The sequence below is a fragment of the Phodopus roborovskii genome, unplaced genomic scaffold (genome assembly GCF_943737965.1).
Source record: "Phodopus roborovskii unplaced genomic scaffold, PHOROB, whole genome shotgun sequence".
NCBI lineage: Eukaryota > Metazoa > Chordata > Mammalia > Rodentia > Cricetidae > Phodopus > Phodopus roborovskii.
In genome coordinates, this window is record NW_026126547.1 from 3,190,138 (window position 1) to 3,207,057 (window position 16,920).

The window sequence follows — 16,920 nt, forward strand, 5'->3', positions numbered from 1 at the left end:
TCTGGGCTAATGAGATCAGCTTTGGCTACTGAGAGGAGTCTGGACTTCGTTGTCTGAATACAGCTTCCTACAACCTGCCGTGGTGAGCACTCTAGTACCCTCCTGTCATGTGTGTTCTCACAACCCAGGGCTGTGGCAGGCTGAACTCAGTTGTTTTCTGTCCTTTGTCCTCAGGGGTAGGATATCTCTCAGGCTTATGTCTGGTTGGAGCACTCTGAGTCACAGAGAGGCACAGATGTGCTCTACACTGCTGACTCATTTGCCCAAGGAATCTGTGTCTCCCCAAGGCCTGCAGCTGGCTTTGGGGCTTGTGAAGGAGCTGCTCTTGCTTATTACCCTTTAGATGGGGCCCACATTTCCCCACCTCTGCTGATAGCCACACAGCTGGAGCTATGTCTGGCTTACTCACCATGTCACCTGGCCTTTTCTTTCACTTGTTGGAGTCTACTGTTACCTTGTGGATTCCAAAGCTCTTAACCTTTTCCTTTTTGAAATAGTCTGTTCTTTTTTTTTTTTTTTTTTTTTTTTTTGGAATTGATTATCCACTTTAACCAGGTCACGGAAGTGTTTTTAAAAGTGCTTTTGTTTTTAATTTTTATTCCCCTTCTTATATTTACCTGATTTTGTTTACATTTTTATTTTCATTCTTGGGCAGCTGTTCCCCTCCTCCTCCTCCTTCCCTTCTTCTTCTTTTTCTTTTGGTCTTTCCCCTCCCTTTTTATATCGTTCTTCTCTTTCTGTTTCAACTTTTCTTTACATAACTTTTTCTCCTTTCCCTGTCTCTTCCTTTATTCCACTCATGCACTATCTCTACATTCATTCTTAATAGTTTTCAACTCCATGCTATGCTCTACGTTATCTTTCCAGTTTGTGGTCTTGGTCAGTAGTGGTGTATTAGTGGGATTTAATTCATTACCACTGTGACTCCCCTTACATGTTCATCCTCACTCCTATTTGATTGTAAATGTGATTGTGTGTCTTGTTTTGCTTGGTGCTATTCTTTTCTCCTCCTTGAATGGTATTGGAAATGGAGCTTTTAAAAGTGGGCCGCTCCATAAGATTCCCAGATGAACAAATTGCAACACAGACATGCATGAAAACAGATAAGAAGCAAGGCAACAAGGGTCCTTCAAAAACACCGCTACTCGTCAACAATGGAATTCAAAGTTTGTGCATTGATTAGTGTTAAATGAAGAATTAAAATATTTTAAAGACGACAATGATGTCAACGAGATACAAACAAACAGACCAAGGGAGTAAGGAAATCAATTCAAGACACAAAAAAGAAAAAAAGTGTAGGACAAAGTCGGAAACAGGTATGAGAAAGTCAGTAAAGAAATCAAGATTTTTGAAAAAAGGAACACAAATAGAAATACTGAAATGAAATACATTTCAACTAATTAAAAACAAACAAAAACAAAACCATCTCCCCAATGGACTGGATCCAGCAGAAGAAAGTGATGGAGGAAAAAAGAATGGACTGTGACATTCAAACATCAATAAAGACAAGAGTTTATAGTATCCATGAATTGTGGGGTACAACCAGAGATAAACTTAAGAATTTACAGAATTGAGGGAGCAGAGATAAAAACGAAAGGCATATAAAATTTATTTAGTTACCCTGTAGCAGGAACCTCCTAAATTCAGGGCAAGAATTGGACATTTAAGCAGAAGAAGCATTTATAACCTCAAGTGGGCCTGCCAGAGAAGGATCTCTCTACTATATTATAGTCAAGATGCCCACACTACAGAAAGAGTGAGAAAAGGAGAGAGAGAATTTTAGAATATTAAAATCTGTAAAGAAAAACGCCAACTAACAAAGGCAAATATATGAGAATATCATCAATTGCTCATTAGTATACACAGTGGACACCATCCATGGTGAGCTGTATTCATGGTGAGCAGCATACATGGTGGAGGACGGAAGACAGGCTCACTGTGAGATAATCAACAGAACAAACTTCATGAGGGGAACAGATGAATACAGGAGAATCAAGAAAGAATCCATTGCACCCAGTGCAACAGACCAGCCAATGCCTAATATAGAGAAGAAAGGGGGGAAAGTCCAACCTAGCAATAAATTATCAACAAGACACAAAAATTAATAAACCCTTCTCAATAATATTCCCAAATGTGAATGGTCTTAACTCTCTGGTTATATTTATACATAATTATATCCAGAATTTCATCAGAAATGTAAACCCTTAACTTGTGGATCTATATAAACCCCCCATCCCCTCCTTACCCCTGGAATGAGAATGCTTACTTTGTGCCATTGAAGAACTTTATTTGTGTTCTACTTTGAGCAGCTAGAATCCAAGATTCACAGTGTGTGTCAGTCTGCAATAGAGTCAGGCAACCACATAGCTAATTTGTAAATCTATGTCTTCTGAAAATTTCACTTTCAGGATTGGTTCCTGTGTTGCAAAGGTAGCCTCTGACCCTATGGAACTCACAGGACTTGGCCCTTCCTGATTTCCAAGACCCTTGTCTTCTTGAAGCAGACCAACCCTGAATGCAATGCAAGACATAGTTTGGGGAAGAATTTTACCAAAGAACAGTGATGACCTCATTTTAACAACATAACAAAAGATGTTGATGAACAAGTTCTTCTCAAGTGAGGAAATCAGGACTTCTTGTCCTGGGGAGAGAATCTGGACTCTTTGAAAACATATTATTTCCTAGCCTAAGGTCAATGAAGAACCCGAGAAAACCCAAAATAGACCATGGTCTCGCCCCAGCACAAATGTTTCCATTTATTTTTGGGCTTCTTTGGCAAATGTGCTTCCAGAGGAATGGGAATTAGACTTTGTTGACAGTAGACATTTTGCGGATGTAGACATTTTGCGGATGTTTTCCTAGCAAGGCAGATGGGGTACATGTTTTGTCCAGGAGCACCCATCAGGTCACATCATGATGGTGGTGTTGGCAACACAGATCTCTGCAGCCACTGGCATGCTGAGTTTCTTATGCCAATGTAGCTACAGGATTCAGTCTGCCTGAACACTGCTGAGTGTTTCATGGCAAAAAAAAAAAAAAAAAAAAAAAAAAAAAAAAAATACGCTGAAATGTATATTGTGCCTTCAAGGAGTAAGCTGTTGACTCAACCATAACGTCACTGAAAGTGGCTCACAGTTCAAGCAGCTCATATCTTTGTGCCTGGGTCAGCTTGTCCTCCACACACTTCCTGCCTATGTGTGGGGAGGAGGCATTGCTTACAAATACAGATACATTACTGTGATCTCATAGAATTCAGGGCTCTGACACTTCTAAAATGACTTCATCTTACAGAATCTGAAAGGGCAAAGCCCCCAACCCACCACCCCCATCCACCTACCCAAGAGCTTGATAGTATAGAAGCACATGTTTCTGGGCCACAGGTGAGGCTAAGCTCTCATGAGGTGGAAACAAGAGCAGCTCAGGATGGCCATCAGCTGCCTGGACTCAGCAGACATCTTGTGTAGAGTGTTCACCTTTCGAAAACAGCTGGGGAGAAGATGGCCGGGAGCTGGATGTCCTGATGTCTAGGACAGTCTTGTCTTTACTGTCATTCTCTTGTGTGCTGGGAAAAACCACAAATATTTTAAATTAATTTCTCAGTTAACATAAAGCTCTCCCTATCAATACTTCTTGATGGCACTAGGCAGGGATGGTTCTTTTCAGCATCAATATGGGAGCTTAGAACCATTTGTTACTCCAGTTCTGGGGATCCAATGCCCTCTTCTGGCCTGTGTGGGCACTGCACACACACACACACACACACACACACACACTAAATTAATAAAAATTTAATAAGTATGTTGATCACATTTGTGTGAGTTTACTTCTGGGGCTTTCTCTGAGACCTGTCTTGCCCCTCTGCCAGTATCTACACAGTATTCGTTACTGTAGTTATATGTAAATTATAGCCCCTTCCTGCACCAGGCACCAAATTCCTCCCTCTTGACAATGACTCAGCATCCAAGGAACCAGCTACCTGTAAGAGTCACCAATTGTGTCATCCTGAGGTTTTGAAACAGGAGATTTGGACCCTGCAGGGCAAAGGGTGTTGCTGTGTGTTTCAAGGGTCAGGCCACATCCCTGAGCTTCCTGATCTAGTTTTCCTGCTCTTGCCAGGCAGTAGGACCAGGGTAATGGGGAAAATATCACTCCTTTTTGCAAGGATTCAACAAGAGATTGCAAGAAAGAAACCACGTGACCATCAATATCTGGAAAACTACTCAACTCATGCCCACTACAAAGGAAGACCTTCTAGGGCCACTAGTAGATCAAGGCCGAGGGCTAGTGCATTCATAATTTTAACTAGTTCTGTTGTAAGAAAAAGCTGTAGTACTGAGAGAAACCAAGGAGACTGTTGGCCAAAATAGGTGTGTATAACTTCATTCTGCATTTTCCCAGACTCTGAAAAGTGGATAAAATTATCATGGCATGGTCACAGTGACTGGTGACCCCCACATATGCTACCTGTAACTGGGAGTCTCTGTCTTCCAGTTAGGACAAGCCCAGTGGGAGGCTGGATGATTTTCCTTTCACCCGGTCCTTAAAACTAAATAACCACCCATTTGCCATTGTCACTTTGGGCATGTCTGCTAGCGGTGACATCATCACAGAAGCTTTGGGGCAGACACTATTCACCACTATGGACACTGGCTCCCAAACTGCTGGGGAAATGGAGTCGATGTTTTCCCAACAGTGTTGTATTGGTGACATGGCTGACGGGTGTCTTAGTGGGTTCCCACGAGATTTACAAGGATCCTGGCCTCGCAGGCCACCACATGCTTCTTGTGTTCTGTTGATTTTGAGGCCTCATGGATACTCTCTGACAACCATGCAGTGCTTAGAGAAAATACCACTGCATTCCTATTTAAAAATGTCATTTAAGTGGAAGAAATTAATCTTTGGGTATTGCCCAGTCTTATCCAGGGTAAAACAAACAAACAAGCAAACAAGCAAGCAAACAAAAAAAAAAAAAAACTCAAAACAGAGATGATCAACTTTTCATATCACCAAGTACTAGGGCCCAAATATTTTCTGTTAAAAAAAATATTGCGTGTATATATGTGTCTGAGTGTATGTATATGTGTGAGTGTACATGTGTGAATGTGTGTATGTGTGTATATGCGGTGATATTTTGTGAACTAACAAAGCTTTCCTGAAGAGCAGAGTGAGGAGCTAGCCACACTAGTTAGCCATAAACCCCCAGCAGTAGTGGCACACACCTTTAATCCCAGCATGTGGGAGGCAGAGGCAGGTGGCTGTCCTGGACTTCATGAGATTGATCCAGTCTAAAAAAGAAACACAGCCATGCGATGGTAACCCACACCTTTAACCCCAGTATTTGGAAGTCAAACACCCTTAATCCCAGGTAGAGACAAGCGTGATATGTCGGGGCAGAGAGCAGAATGTAATGCAGGAGGAGCCAGGAGCTCACTGCATTCAGTCTAAGGATTGGTAGGGACAGGGTCGCCCCTTTGGTCTGAGGATTCAGTAGAGGTAAGAGGTCTCTTAGTGCCGGCTTTTTACTTCTCTGGCCTTTCAGCATTTAACCCAATATCTGACTCCAGGTTTTTATTATTAAGACCTATTAGAACTCGTGCTGTATTTGGTGCCTAACTTTAAGACATGAATTCATGAAAAAGCCACTTGCCAGTGGCTTTGCAACCACCATCACAGGTCAGAGATGCACACGAGGCTCCCCCGAATGTCACCACCCAGATGGCTTGGTTCTTCTCTCTTTTTTCCATAAGCCTCTAAGCGAGTTTGGATTTTTTTTTTTTCTTTTTTTGTTGCAGCCTCTCATCAACAAACTCCACAGGCCCAAAATCCAGAGGTACCTGGGCTCCAAACACCACAGGACTTACCCACCCTAGACTGGCTGGTTCTGCCTTCAGGCAGCTCCTGACAAAGGTGCTTCGATCCTGTATACTCTGTGTGTGTGTGTGTGTGTGTGTGTGTGTGTGTGTGTGTGTGCGCGCGCGCGCGCGCGCCAAGGGCATATGCATGCTAACGTGCTACCTCAATCGTGGATGGAGGTGAAACTTGTAGGAGTCGGTTCTCTCCTTGAGAACTCAGGGACTGAATTTAGGTTGCCTGGCTTAGCAGGGCCTTTACCCACCGAGATATCTTTCTGGCCACAAGTATCACTTTCATAAAAACTATACAGACTAAAAGGAGAAAGTGGGAAAAAAAAAACCCACTACATACTTTGTTTTACCTTTATCAAATTAGTGGGATTACTGGGAACACTGGAATTAATGTGAAACTGTGTGACCCTTGTCTTCAGAGATTCACAGTTGCATAAGTGTTTGTGATGAGCTTTTTCCTCCCCAACTGGAGATGTTAAAGTGCTAGTCTTCAATGCCCAAGAATTACCAGGGAAGTGAGATGCAGTCATCACAGCAGGCCCTAATCCAGGACATCCATGTCCTTACAGAAAGAGGAAACCTGACCATGGAGAAGGACAGATGGGGAGAATACCAGTCAGCCACCCCAAGCCAGGGAGGACAGAGAAGCTGGGGAAAGCCTGGCAAGCTCTCCTCCGGTGCCATGGACCTTGGGTCTCCAGGCTGTGAGACATCATATTACTGATTGCAATATTTGTTACTGCACTCCAGTGACCCAATGCAGCCCTTTATCTAGTATTGGGGGCAATCGTTAACTGAATTTGCTCAAAGCCTATGAAACAGAAACTTCTTCAAAAGCAGCCATCTCATAAAGCATCCTAACCCTGGAAAATTTAAAGATTCCAGTCCTGCGACCCACCCCCCCACCAGAGAGAATGCAGCTTTTGTAAATAAATTCCATGCTCACAGTGACACAGAAGCCCTGGTTTGTATCCAGTGTCACAACTGCTGAACTAGCGCACATCCACAGGAAGAGGGTGTGAACACCAGTATTTCAACTTGGCTGGCATTTGTGTGTCAGAAGGGGATAAATCAGGGGCTGCAGAACATTCCTCCCTGGGCATCCACCTCAGCAGACCCGGTGTGGAAGCTGAGATTGCTTATCTCAGAGGCTCTCTCTGCTTCAGCATCCATGGGGCGTTTTACATTTCATGCACTCCCAATACACCCAATAGCCGTAAATCACATCTAAGCAGTTCTATTAAGTTTAACGAGCTTTTCTTGTGATGTCCATCCAAGAAAAAAATATCAAGATATACTTAAAAGTATAGAAAAGCTTAGGGGAAAAAAATGTCTTCTAAGAACTATTAAAACTATTGTTCACCACCGTGACCCTGTCTCTGTGTAGTCTCTGGGCTTGAGCAACACAAGAGACTCTTTCAAAAGCTTTTCAGTGGGAAATTATTTCAAACTTAAAAAAAAAAAAAAAAGCTATAAGAACAATCCAAAAGTTCTCAAAAATCCTGCCCTCGGAGTTGCCTACCAACCTTTGCCCTTCTTGGCTTAGCTTTTGGCTCTTTCCAGCCATAGGCGCCATCTATCATTTTCCACAGGCTAATCGGTTTACTAAGTGTTTTTACTGTGTGTCTTCAGTAGTAGAGAGTGCATAGATTGTGACATCGTAGCTCTGGCAGCACCCGGCAGAGCCAGGGTAGGAAGATCATTTTCTTCCGCAGGAACACAGTGGCCCCTCTGAGTGTTAACTGCATCTTGGGAACAGAGGGGTGCCTTCCTCCCCGAGACCTCTCACTTTCATTCATGACTGCAATGTTAGTGGCCCCTCTCTGTGTCATGGAAGAGACATATCACACCCAGATCTGCATGAGCACAAAAGTTGCCCAGACTATCACTCATCTTTCCGAGATTCTTATTTTCTGCAATTGGGAATGACATCTTCCTAGTGGTTATAGCTCGTTTTCAGCATTTCATGGTGGCTCACAAGTGCCCCCTCAGTCCCTTGGAGAGGTGACAGGTACATGCATGGACCTTGTCACTCTTTTTAGTAGTCTAGTTTAAATCCAAATAGAGGAAGGAGAACATGTCCATATTAACTCCATTTGCCTTGTTCAGCTGTCCTACAGGGAGGGACACAGTGCTCTTTGTCCTAGGGAGGAAATATGGCTATGGGATTGTACTATGTGCCCATAGTCCCCACTGTGTAGCTACAAATAAATAGTAGTTCAGTGGTGGGACCTTGAGACTTGTATGCCTACATCAGAAGGAGCAGGGCCATTCAGGTTCTGTTTTCCTCATGTGAGGGCTGGGGTGGCTTAACTTGAACCACAGGCTGCCTTACCCTCCGAGTGTTAAATTACCTTGTACCCACCTGTAAGACAACACTGCTTGACAGAAGATGTTATGGAAGCCAGCCACAAGCATGAAGTCTGTCAGTGGTTCTCAACCTTCCTAAGGCCATGACCCTTTAATACAGTTCCTCACAATGTGGTGACATCCCAACCATACAATTATTTTGTTGCTCCTTCATCACTGTAATTTTGCTACTGTTATGAGTCATAATGTAAACATCTGATATGTGACCCCTGTGAGGTCACGACTCCAGAGGCTCTCCGGTACCTCACAAACTGGAAGAGTCAAGGAAAGAAGCTGTAAGAAGTAAACAGAGACCTAAGAATTCAAGTTCATAGCACTAACCTACTGAAATACAGAGCCTCTGGCCTCTGCACAGGACGGTTCTCTGCAAGCATAGATGGCCTACGCTCCATCCCCCAGATGCAGAATGCTAACACAAGTTTTCCACCTATGAAAAACTTCTTTAATTCCATCCAGGAAGAAGGAGCCTAGTAACTGCACTTTAAAAAAAAAAAGTCTTTGTTAGGGATGGAAGCCAGGGTCTTCTGCATTCTAAACAGGTGTTCTATGGAGGAGCTTTGCCCTACTTGAGCAGGTCAGCTGTGTCCTGAGATAAAGTGCCCCCTTCTGGCTGACTCATCCTGCTTTAACTGTACTCGTAAAACAAGAGGAGAGGAAATTTTATGGGGCAAAGATGCCCCCCCATAGCTTCTTCCAATTGTCCCTGTGGACTCAGGCCTGGCTAGCTTCTGGAAAGAAGGGGCACACTGAGTGGTGAGGGGCTGGGCGACAACAAGAAGTGGAGTAGGAACTTTTCTTTGACTGAAGGTGGAGGTAGCTAAGAGGCAAGGGCAAGCCAAGAATCACAGAATGAGCAATGAGCCAGGGGCGAGAAGAGGCGGTGGGCCTGGCAGCCACAGTGTTCTGTTGCTATGAGTCACTTAAGCACAAAGAACAATGCAATTTGCAGGTGGTTAGTGATAGCTCCAGGCCACCTCTCCTGCTATTTTAGAGAGATACTGATCTTAATTATTATTGGTTAAGATGAAAAACAACTGCTCCGAGTTAGGAAAATCAAATGGGTCCTTTCCTTGGTTTTCATCACACAAAGGGGAGTCTGTTCTGCAAAACCCAGTTGGGCTTGGCCTGCTGGGGACCACTGACACCCAGCTCCTTCCCAGAAGGACAGCTAACTTGTGCTGAAGAACCTGGGTGCCACAGGCGTTGGCAAACCCAGCTACAGTGGCTTTTGTGTAATATGCCTTTGATCAATGTCTCATAAAGTGACTGTTCAGAAAACAATCGCATTTTCCAGTGGGAGGAAAGTAAAATTGATGATTGTGGTAGTGCCAAGCACTTCATGTCACACAAGAACAGCTTGTCCTTGGGGCACAGATTATGAGTCTTTGCTGTCTCTGGCATGGATACTGCAGAGTGTTAGGAAACCAGCATGGGTCCTCATGCATAGAGAGTGTGGAAGGTCTCAAGAGAGCAAACAATATATGCATGGGAACTACTCAGACACATGTGTGATTCTAGCCCCTGGAGTCATGACATAGATGTCCATAAGTGTGCTGACAGGGGACTGTGGGAGGAGATTTATGTCTTAGATATGGTCCAGTGGCAGCTGGAGGTAGAGTTCTGGCTAGAGTTCTTGCCTTAACCGTATTCACGAAAACAACTCAAGCACACTTGAGGTCCCCAGCTTGAGGCCCAGAACCTTTTAAAAATGTCATTGTGGGATTTTTGAATGAACAACTTTCTGGTTTTCCTTAATCTTAGTGAAAGTGCCTCTGATGTACCCCTGGTGGTCTGTATACTCGGAGACCTGATGTATCCCCTAATGGTCTGTATACATAGAGATATCTTATTTGGGATCTATCCTTTTTAAAAAGAGGGCTTTAGACATTAGGAAGAGATGTTGGACTTCACTAAATACAGCTGTGGAGAAAGTCAAATGATACTTTACTCCTGTTTTGGTGAAGGCTGTTATTGTATTTTTAATACTAAAAGTAGTCAATTTAAAACTCAAGGTCATGGGATATTACTCTTACTTTTTTAATCTGCTGCTGGATCTTACTTGCTAATGTTTTATGCAGATTGTTTTGGTGCCAAAATCAGTAAGACTGGTAGTTTTTGAAGTTTGGGGTATCTGCATAGTTTTAACCAATGTATTTATTGTTTCATGATAACACATTTGAAAGATTTCATTCTGTGTAGTCAAGGAAGAGTTTGCAGGCACTCTGGGCTTGGCTTTTTCATAGGAGTATGAATTTCACTTGTGCCCATCTGGCTGGTGGTTTCAAGAGGGTGGCCATGCAAACTCTGCTTCTGCTTTCTCTCTTTTCCAGTCAACTTAGCCCCACCAGAGTATAGACAGCCAGTTTGTCTTCCCAAAGTTTTTATTATTCACACAGTTTAACTAAATGTGTTTGCTGTCCTCCGCCCCCCTTTGCGTTTTATACATTGGCGTTCACCATCACCGTCACATTTAGCTGTAGGATGGCTGATGGCTTACAAGTGCACCTCTGATGGATCACTTGGTTTTGCTGCTGGCTTCTCTCAGTTGCACTCCATGTTTATGATTCCTGCCTTCCTGCTTTGCTGAGTGCATACGAATTCTGTTGATGAACTGGGTCGAATATACACTGTTTCCTCATTTAGCTGTTCCTGTAAGCCCTAATTTCATAGTACATGCCAGCCTTGGTTCTACTCCTGTTATCCTCAGCTCTCATGACACAGGCATTCACGTGTTCTCTTCCAAAAGTCTGTTAGGATTTTCAATTTTTTTTCATGTCACAGGAGTTGGAGAAGCTACTTATTCTTTAATCCCTCTCTATATGTGCATTCTTGCTTTTTAAGTTTGTCATGCAATTGGACATTGTATTTCCTAGTCTCAAAAATTATACTTGTCCTTTCATGTGTCCCTTTTTTTTGCCGAGATGAACCTTCAAATCATTTCAATAATTAGAACACTAATTAGTAAAGCAGAACAGCTTTTTAAGTTTAAAATCATGTAGAAGCAGGCATCGATGCTGTCTAGACAGCAAAAGAATGATGCTCTTACCTGAAGTCTAGTAAGTAACGCTTACATTTTACTCTAGATTACCAGATTTAAACCCACTTTTTTTTTTTAAATTCTGGTATAGAGTTCCCTTTTAGATATACAGATAGTCTCTGACTAACAATGGTTGATAGTACAATTTTTCAGTGTTAAGGTGATGGTCCAGAGTTCAAAGATTAAAAGGGAGCACTACCCTTGCAAAGGCCCAGGTCCATTTCTCAGCGTTTAGTGACTCACAGGTGCCTGTAAATACAGTTCAGGGGATATGACCATCAAAGTCCTTTTCTGGCCTCTACAGACACCCGCACACATGGTGTACACAAACTCATGCAATTATGTACATACACACACATAAAATAGAGGATAGATAGATTATATATATATATATATATATATATATTAGACAGATAGATTATAGAAAGATGGTTCTTTTCAGAAATGATGGCACATTCTGTAGAGATCATACTCAGAGTCACAGATCCTGACTACTCCCAGTGGAACCTGGTCCTCTGCCATGCTGTGTTGCTAATTCTGCCATTTATTCCTGGTGGATCAAATGCCTTTTTGTGTGCTCTATTTCAAGTTTTTTTTTTTTTTAAGGATATAATCCCATTGTCGGTGGAAAAACATCTGTATAGGCCCAATTCTTTATTCCCTCTCTGACTTTTGTACAGCTCTCTTTTTTCAGATTTCTCTATCTATTATTATTCCTAAAATAAATGTTAACTTTTTAAAAAATATTAATTTTGCTGAATTTTCTCTGATCCTCATCCTTTGTTCATTTTCTTGCAAATCTATTCTTATTCTTCTCTTCAGTGTGCATAGAAAAGCATTTCCCCATATCTGTGGATACAGAGAAACTCCTCTTTCTTCCTTCTTGTCAACTTATTCTTTTTTGTGAGGGTGGGGGTGGGGAGGTTCAAGACAGGGCTTCTCTCTGTAGCCCTGTCTGTCCTGAAACTTGCTCTGTAGACCAGGCTGGCCTTGAACTCACAGAGATCTGCGTGCTTCTTCCTCCCAAGTGCTTGGATTAAAGGCATGTGCCATCACTGCCTGATGTAACTTGTTCTTTTATTTGTTCATATTTGTGCTTTCTTCTTGCTCCTCTTTCAAATAAGGATTTTCTTCACTGAATTACTTTTCATGAGAGAATACCTTGCTTGCCAGTGGCAATGGCTTTTAGTTGTATGCTCCTTTGCCCTCGCCTTTGGTTGGCACCTCCCATGTGCTCATCATGAATCCCGTGCATGCTCTCACATATGGCAGCATCCGTATGCACATCTATCCCCTCTGTTCTAATCCTCAGGGCACTCAGCAGGCTGCTTTGCATTGCCCGTCGCATTGCGCTAACAGACATCCCTCATCTCTGGGAGATGCACTTTCCATTTCTGCTTCTCCATCTCTTTATTGATTACAGTTAGAATGGGAAATGATGGGGCAGGTAGATATCCATGGCACCACTGGAAACTTGAAGTCTTGCCATGCATTCTAAATAATTTAAGCAAATCTGGCCAGAGTACATCTTCCCACTAACACTATTCTTAGAGTTTTTTTTTTTTTTTTTTTTTTTTTTTTAAGTACAAATCCATTTCATGATTTCAAACCAACTTTAGGATATAAAATTTTCTGCATAGAAAATTAACAAAAATAATTTGCATAGTCTTACCCCAGTAGCTTGGCACCCTGAAATGCCAACTAAGTGACTATCTACTGTCCTTGACTCCACTGTCCTCCTCCATTGCTCTTCTAGGATAGAAAGTTCTAGGCTGTCAGACAAACCATCAATCTTCTCCAGAAGTTCATCCAATAGACTTGAAAATTCATCCAGGTAGTAACTCTGAAGGGAAGAAAACTAGATTAGTAAATGCATACAGGAATGTGATATTTTCCTTTTGCCCTCATTATCTGAATTATTTAGTGATGCCAACTTTGGAAAGTTTTCACTATGATATAAAATATCTTGGACCCAGAAGAGAGAAGACTTGGGTGCTGGACCAGTTTCCTTCTGTGTGTCTTGGTTCCTTCATTTATGGTGTGCACATACTGCTTCATTCATAAGCATTACAGCTAATGACACTTTGACAAAGAACCTGTGAATGAATGTGAAGGCAATAATGGGCACATGACAGGCAGTAAGCCCTATCCAAACACACAGTGCGATGACGCTTCTCGAAGGCTTCAGGACTGCACCGAATGCTGTATAAACAGCAGTCATGGATGACAGCTGAGAATGCACTGTGAAAATACCTAGATTTGACTTGTTTGCATTAGTGTCTGGAGTGCCCAACCCGAAGTGCCAAGGGATCCATGGTTTGGGTAGAAGCTTTGTCTGATAGCAAATGCCAAAAGCAAGGGAGACTCTACCTTGGGGTGATTATAGGGATGTATCAAGCAGTGATGGACACTGCCAACCCTGTAAGTTCTTTAGTGTTTTAGGGAAAGATTCTGGAAGATCCACTAGGGTTGAGAACTAATTTTGAGCCTTTGCAATAACTGCTGGCACAGAATCACTGTGGTGCTCTCGTTGCCGAAAGCTAGCCTGCATGTTAGAGTCATCAACCCGAGTGTACCACTGCTTACTGCTCCAAGGTCCCACCACTTACATGGTCCACAGGCACTGCAGTCTCCTCCAGAGTTGTTGTTTCCAGCCCCAGAAGGGTGAGGAGTTTATGCCATGCATAAACAGCAACATTTTTAAGTGTCATGAAAGACTTTCTGTGAAAAGACTTCCTTTTTCGGAAAACAGTCAGGAGGGAAGCCCTCAGCTGGAGGAGAGAAAAAGAGAGAGACAAACTCTGTGTTACCAAGCCTTGGAGTTGCTGCTAATATGAAGTGGAAATTACATCTGCTGTGTATGCATAAGGACTTCTCAGGAAGCGTGAGGACACAAAATTAGGAAAACACCACTCTGGTGTGCAACTACGGTTTGAGCTCAGCTGTGAAAATGTATCTTACTATGAAGCATGCTGTTGTTGTCTCACAGTGGTGTTCCTGTGTATGACACACCATCTCAGCCAGAGTGTGAGCCTGTGTCCGGGAGGTGGGAGGGACAGAGACCCAGCAGGCTGCTGTGCCCTCGTGTGTGCTTATAAGATGAGACAACACTGTGCCCCAGACACAAATCCCTGTGTTATGTATTTCTTCAGTGCAGACTGAGGCATGTTAGTTCACATCCCATTTATTTTGGAAAATAGCTCAAAACAAGCAAAATATTAGCCATTTAGAATCTGTCTGCTTTGGGTGTCCTGGAGAACCTCACAGGGTGTTGTCCATTGAAATGGAGAAGCTGTGCTGACAGACCCCAGGAGCCAAAGCTTACAAAGTCACTGACCCAGAGCCTCCTAACCGCTTCTGCTGCTGAGCCACACCCTCTGGACATCCCCACGACTCCCTCTCCTCTCTCTTCTGGATTTTTATCACCTGACTCTGCTATAGCCTGCATGTGTGTATGTGAGTGTGTCTGTGGGGGAGTGCATCTTACAGCGTGAGGGGCTTCCACTGTGTGAAAACATGTCAACACACATCTCAAAAAATATCTCTGGGTGTCACTGTCTCTCACGGCCACAACTTTTCTCTTGGCATTCCCTTGAATCCCTTCAACCCTTGGCAGAACTGTGTGGGGACACCAAGAGCTGGAAACATAGACAGCTGGCAGACGGACATAGCACATCTGTGTGTCTGAGGGCTGACTTCAAACCGCAGGACTCAGGGTAAACAACAAAAGAAGCTGGGTGCAATGGTGTAGGCATTGAATCCCAGCACTCAGGAGCAGAGGCAGGCAGATCTCTGAGCTCAAGGCTAGCCTGGTCTACAGAGTGAGTTCTAGGGCAGCCAGGACTACATAGATATATCCTGTCTTGAAAAACCAAACCAAAAACAAAACAAAACCGGGCATGGTGATGCCTGGTTTTAATTCTAGTACTTGGAAGCAAGAGGCAGGTGAATTCCTAGATTTTATTGGCTAGCTTTTATAGCTTAGGGCTTACTTGATGAGAGGCCTTTTCTTAAGGTGAAAAAAAAATGCAGTTTCTGATGAATAATACACAAAACTGTCCTCTGGTCTCCAAATGCAAACATGCATAAACACACATACACTTATTTGTACTTCTCATCCTATACTTAAAATGGATGGATAGAAAGAGACGTAATGAGTGTACAGTGGGTAAACAGATGGATGATGGGTAGCTCAGTAATGATTAGTTGGCTGGGAGGTTAAGTGGTTGGGATGTTAGGATGGAGGAAGGAATATAGGATGGATGGACAACTGGTAAGTAGTGATCAGGGAATGTGGACCTCTGAAAGGAGCTAAGAGCACCAGCCTGAGTGCTGTCAGGGTGTGAGCATATGCAGAAACTTCTAGTTTAGCAATCTATCAATGAAAACATTGACAGAACTTTATGAAACAAAGGATTTGAAGTCACCGAGAAAACATTGACCAATTCCTTTAATGCATATTGAACTTCACCATGTACCAGGAACCACCCTGAGAAGGGATGGCTGCTTTGAATGTGGCTCAGGTTAAAAGGGAGTCAGAAAGGACTATCTAGGACCATGACTTGGTGAGACCTGCTTCAAGTTTATGGGAAGACTGGGACCTAGTGTGTGACAGTGACACACTGAACACCATCTTATAAAATGAGTAGGGCGTACAAAGGAGGGGTTCAGTCGAAGCAGCCTGAGTTCAAGGTGAGGATGAGAAGAGGTGTGAGTCAGCGGGGTGGGCTGAGGGGTGGGGGTGGGGACGGGGTGGGATGGGGTGGGGCAGTGTCCTGAGCAGGAGTAGCTGTGGATTGCTCTCAGTGAAGGGAGAATTGAGCTGATTGTGTTCAACCCCATCTCAGGGCAGATCAAGTAGATCCTGGGGGGAAGTCTGTTCCCATGAGATCTGGCCAGGGCAGTCTGGACTTGTCTATCTATATGGACAGAAACCATTTTGTCCTGATAGCAGATGAAACCTTCATAAACTTTGACTTTTAAAGTCTAGGCTGCATCAAGGTATCCACGTACCATTCCGAAACATAGAGTTGCCACCAGCAGAAAAAGGGCTCCACCGTAACAAGCCATGGCTTGATGGCCAGGATCCAAATGATTGTGCAGTGAGTCCCTGTGGCTTCTTCCCAGAAACTGAAGCGGCAGTCCGGGAAATGCTTCTGTAGAGGCGCCAGGTGATGGTGTGGAGGTGAAGAGCAGAAACCGGCACAAATAGGATTGGGCAGCCAGCAACAGGGCCCCTAAGAGCTGCAGGGAGGAAACCCCGGGATGCTGAGCCATCATCGCTCTTTGGGGAAGAGGGCTATTTGGCGGACTTGTAAATGATTTTAAGTTAATAGTTTGGAGAAGGGGGATTTTTTGTGTGCAGCTTAAGACTTTCTGGTTTAGGCTCTCACCCCAAAGAGGCCGGCTTCCACCAGAGCTGTCCCTCCCAGGTCTCGTGGTTCAGTTGTCAGAGCTCTTCTGTCCCCATATCCCCATCCTCCCTCCACTGAAGCCTGGGAAACTCCCCAATGGCCAGTCCCAGTTCACACACATGCGCCATGGAGGCCTGTGATGGATAATCGACTGTAACCCTTTTCAGTCACCTTTGCTGTCAGTGACCTGCCCTTCAGCCTTTGGCCATGAGCATCCTCACTGTACATTGGACTT

General features: G+C 43.6%; 1 protein-coding gene across 1 annotated transcript in view; it reads right to left on the bottom strand.

Annotated features, from left to right (window-relative positions):
* Positions 1-7,492: 7,492 nt before the first annotated feature.
* Positions 7,493-16,920, bottom strand: part of Pkd1l1 (polycystin 1 like 1, transient receptor potential channel interacting) — a 119,748-nt gene continuing 110,320 nt past the window's right edge. Inside the window, exons 51-54 of the mRNA XM_051200565.1 lie at positions 16,285-16,515; positions 13,881-14,042; positions 12,944-13,114; positions 7,493-7,687 (exon numbers count right to left, since the gene is read on the bottom strand). Of these exons, the coding sequence (XP_051056522.1) occupies positions 7,493-7,687; positions 12,944-13,114; positions 13,881-14,042; positions 16,285-16,515 (759 nt within the window). The remainder of the gene's footprint in view (positions 7,688-12,943; positions 13,115-13,880; positions 14,043-16,284; positions 16,516-16,920) is intronic.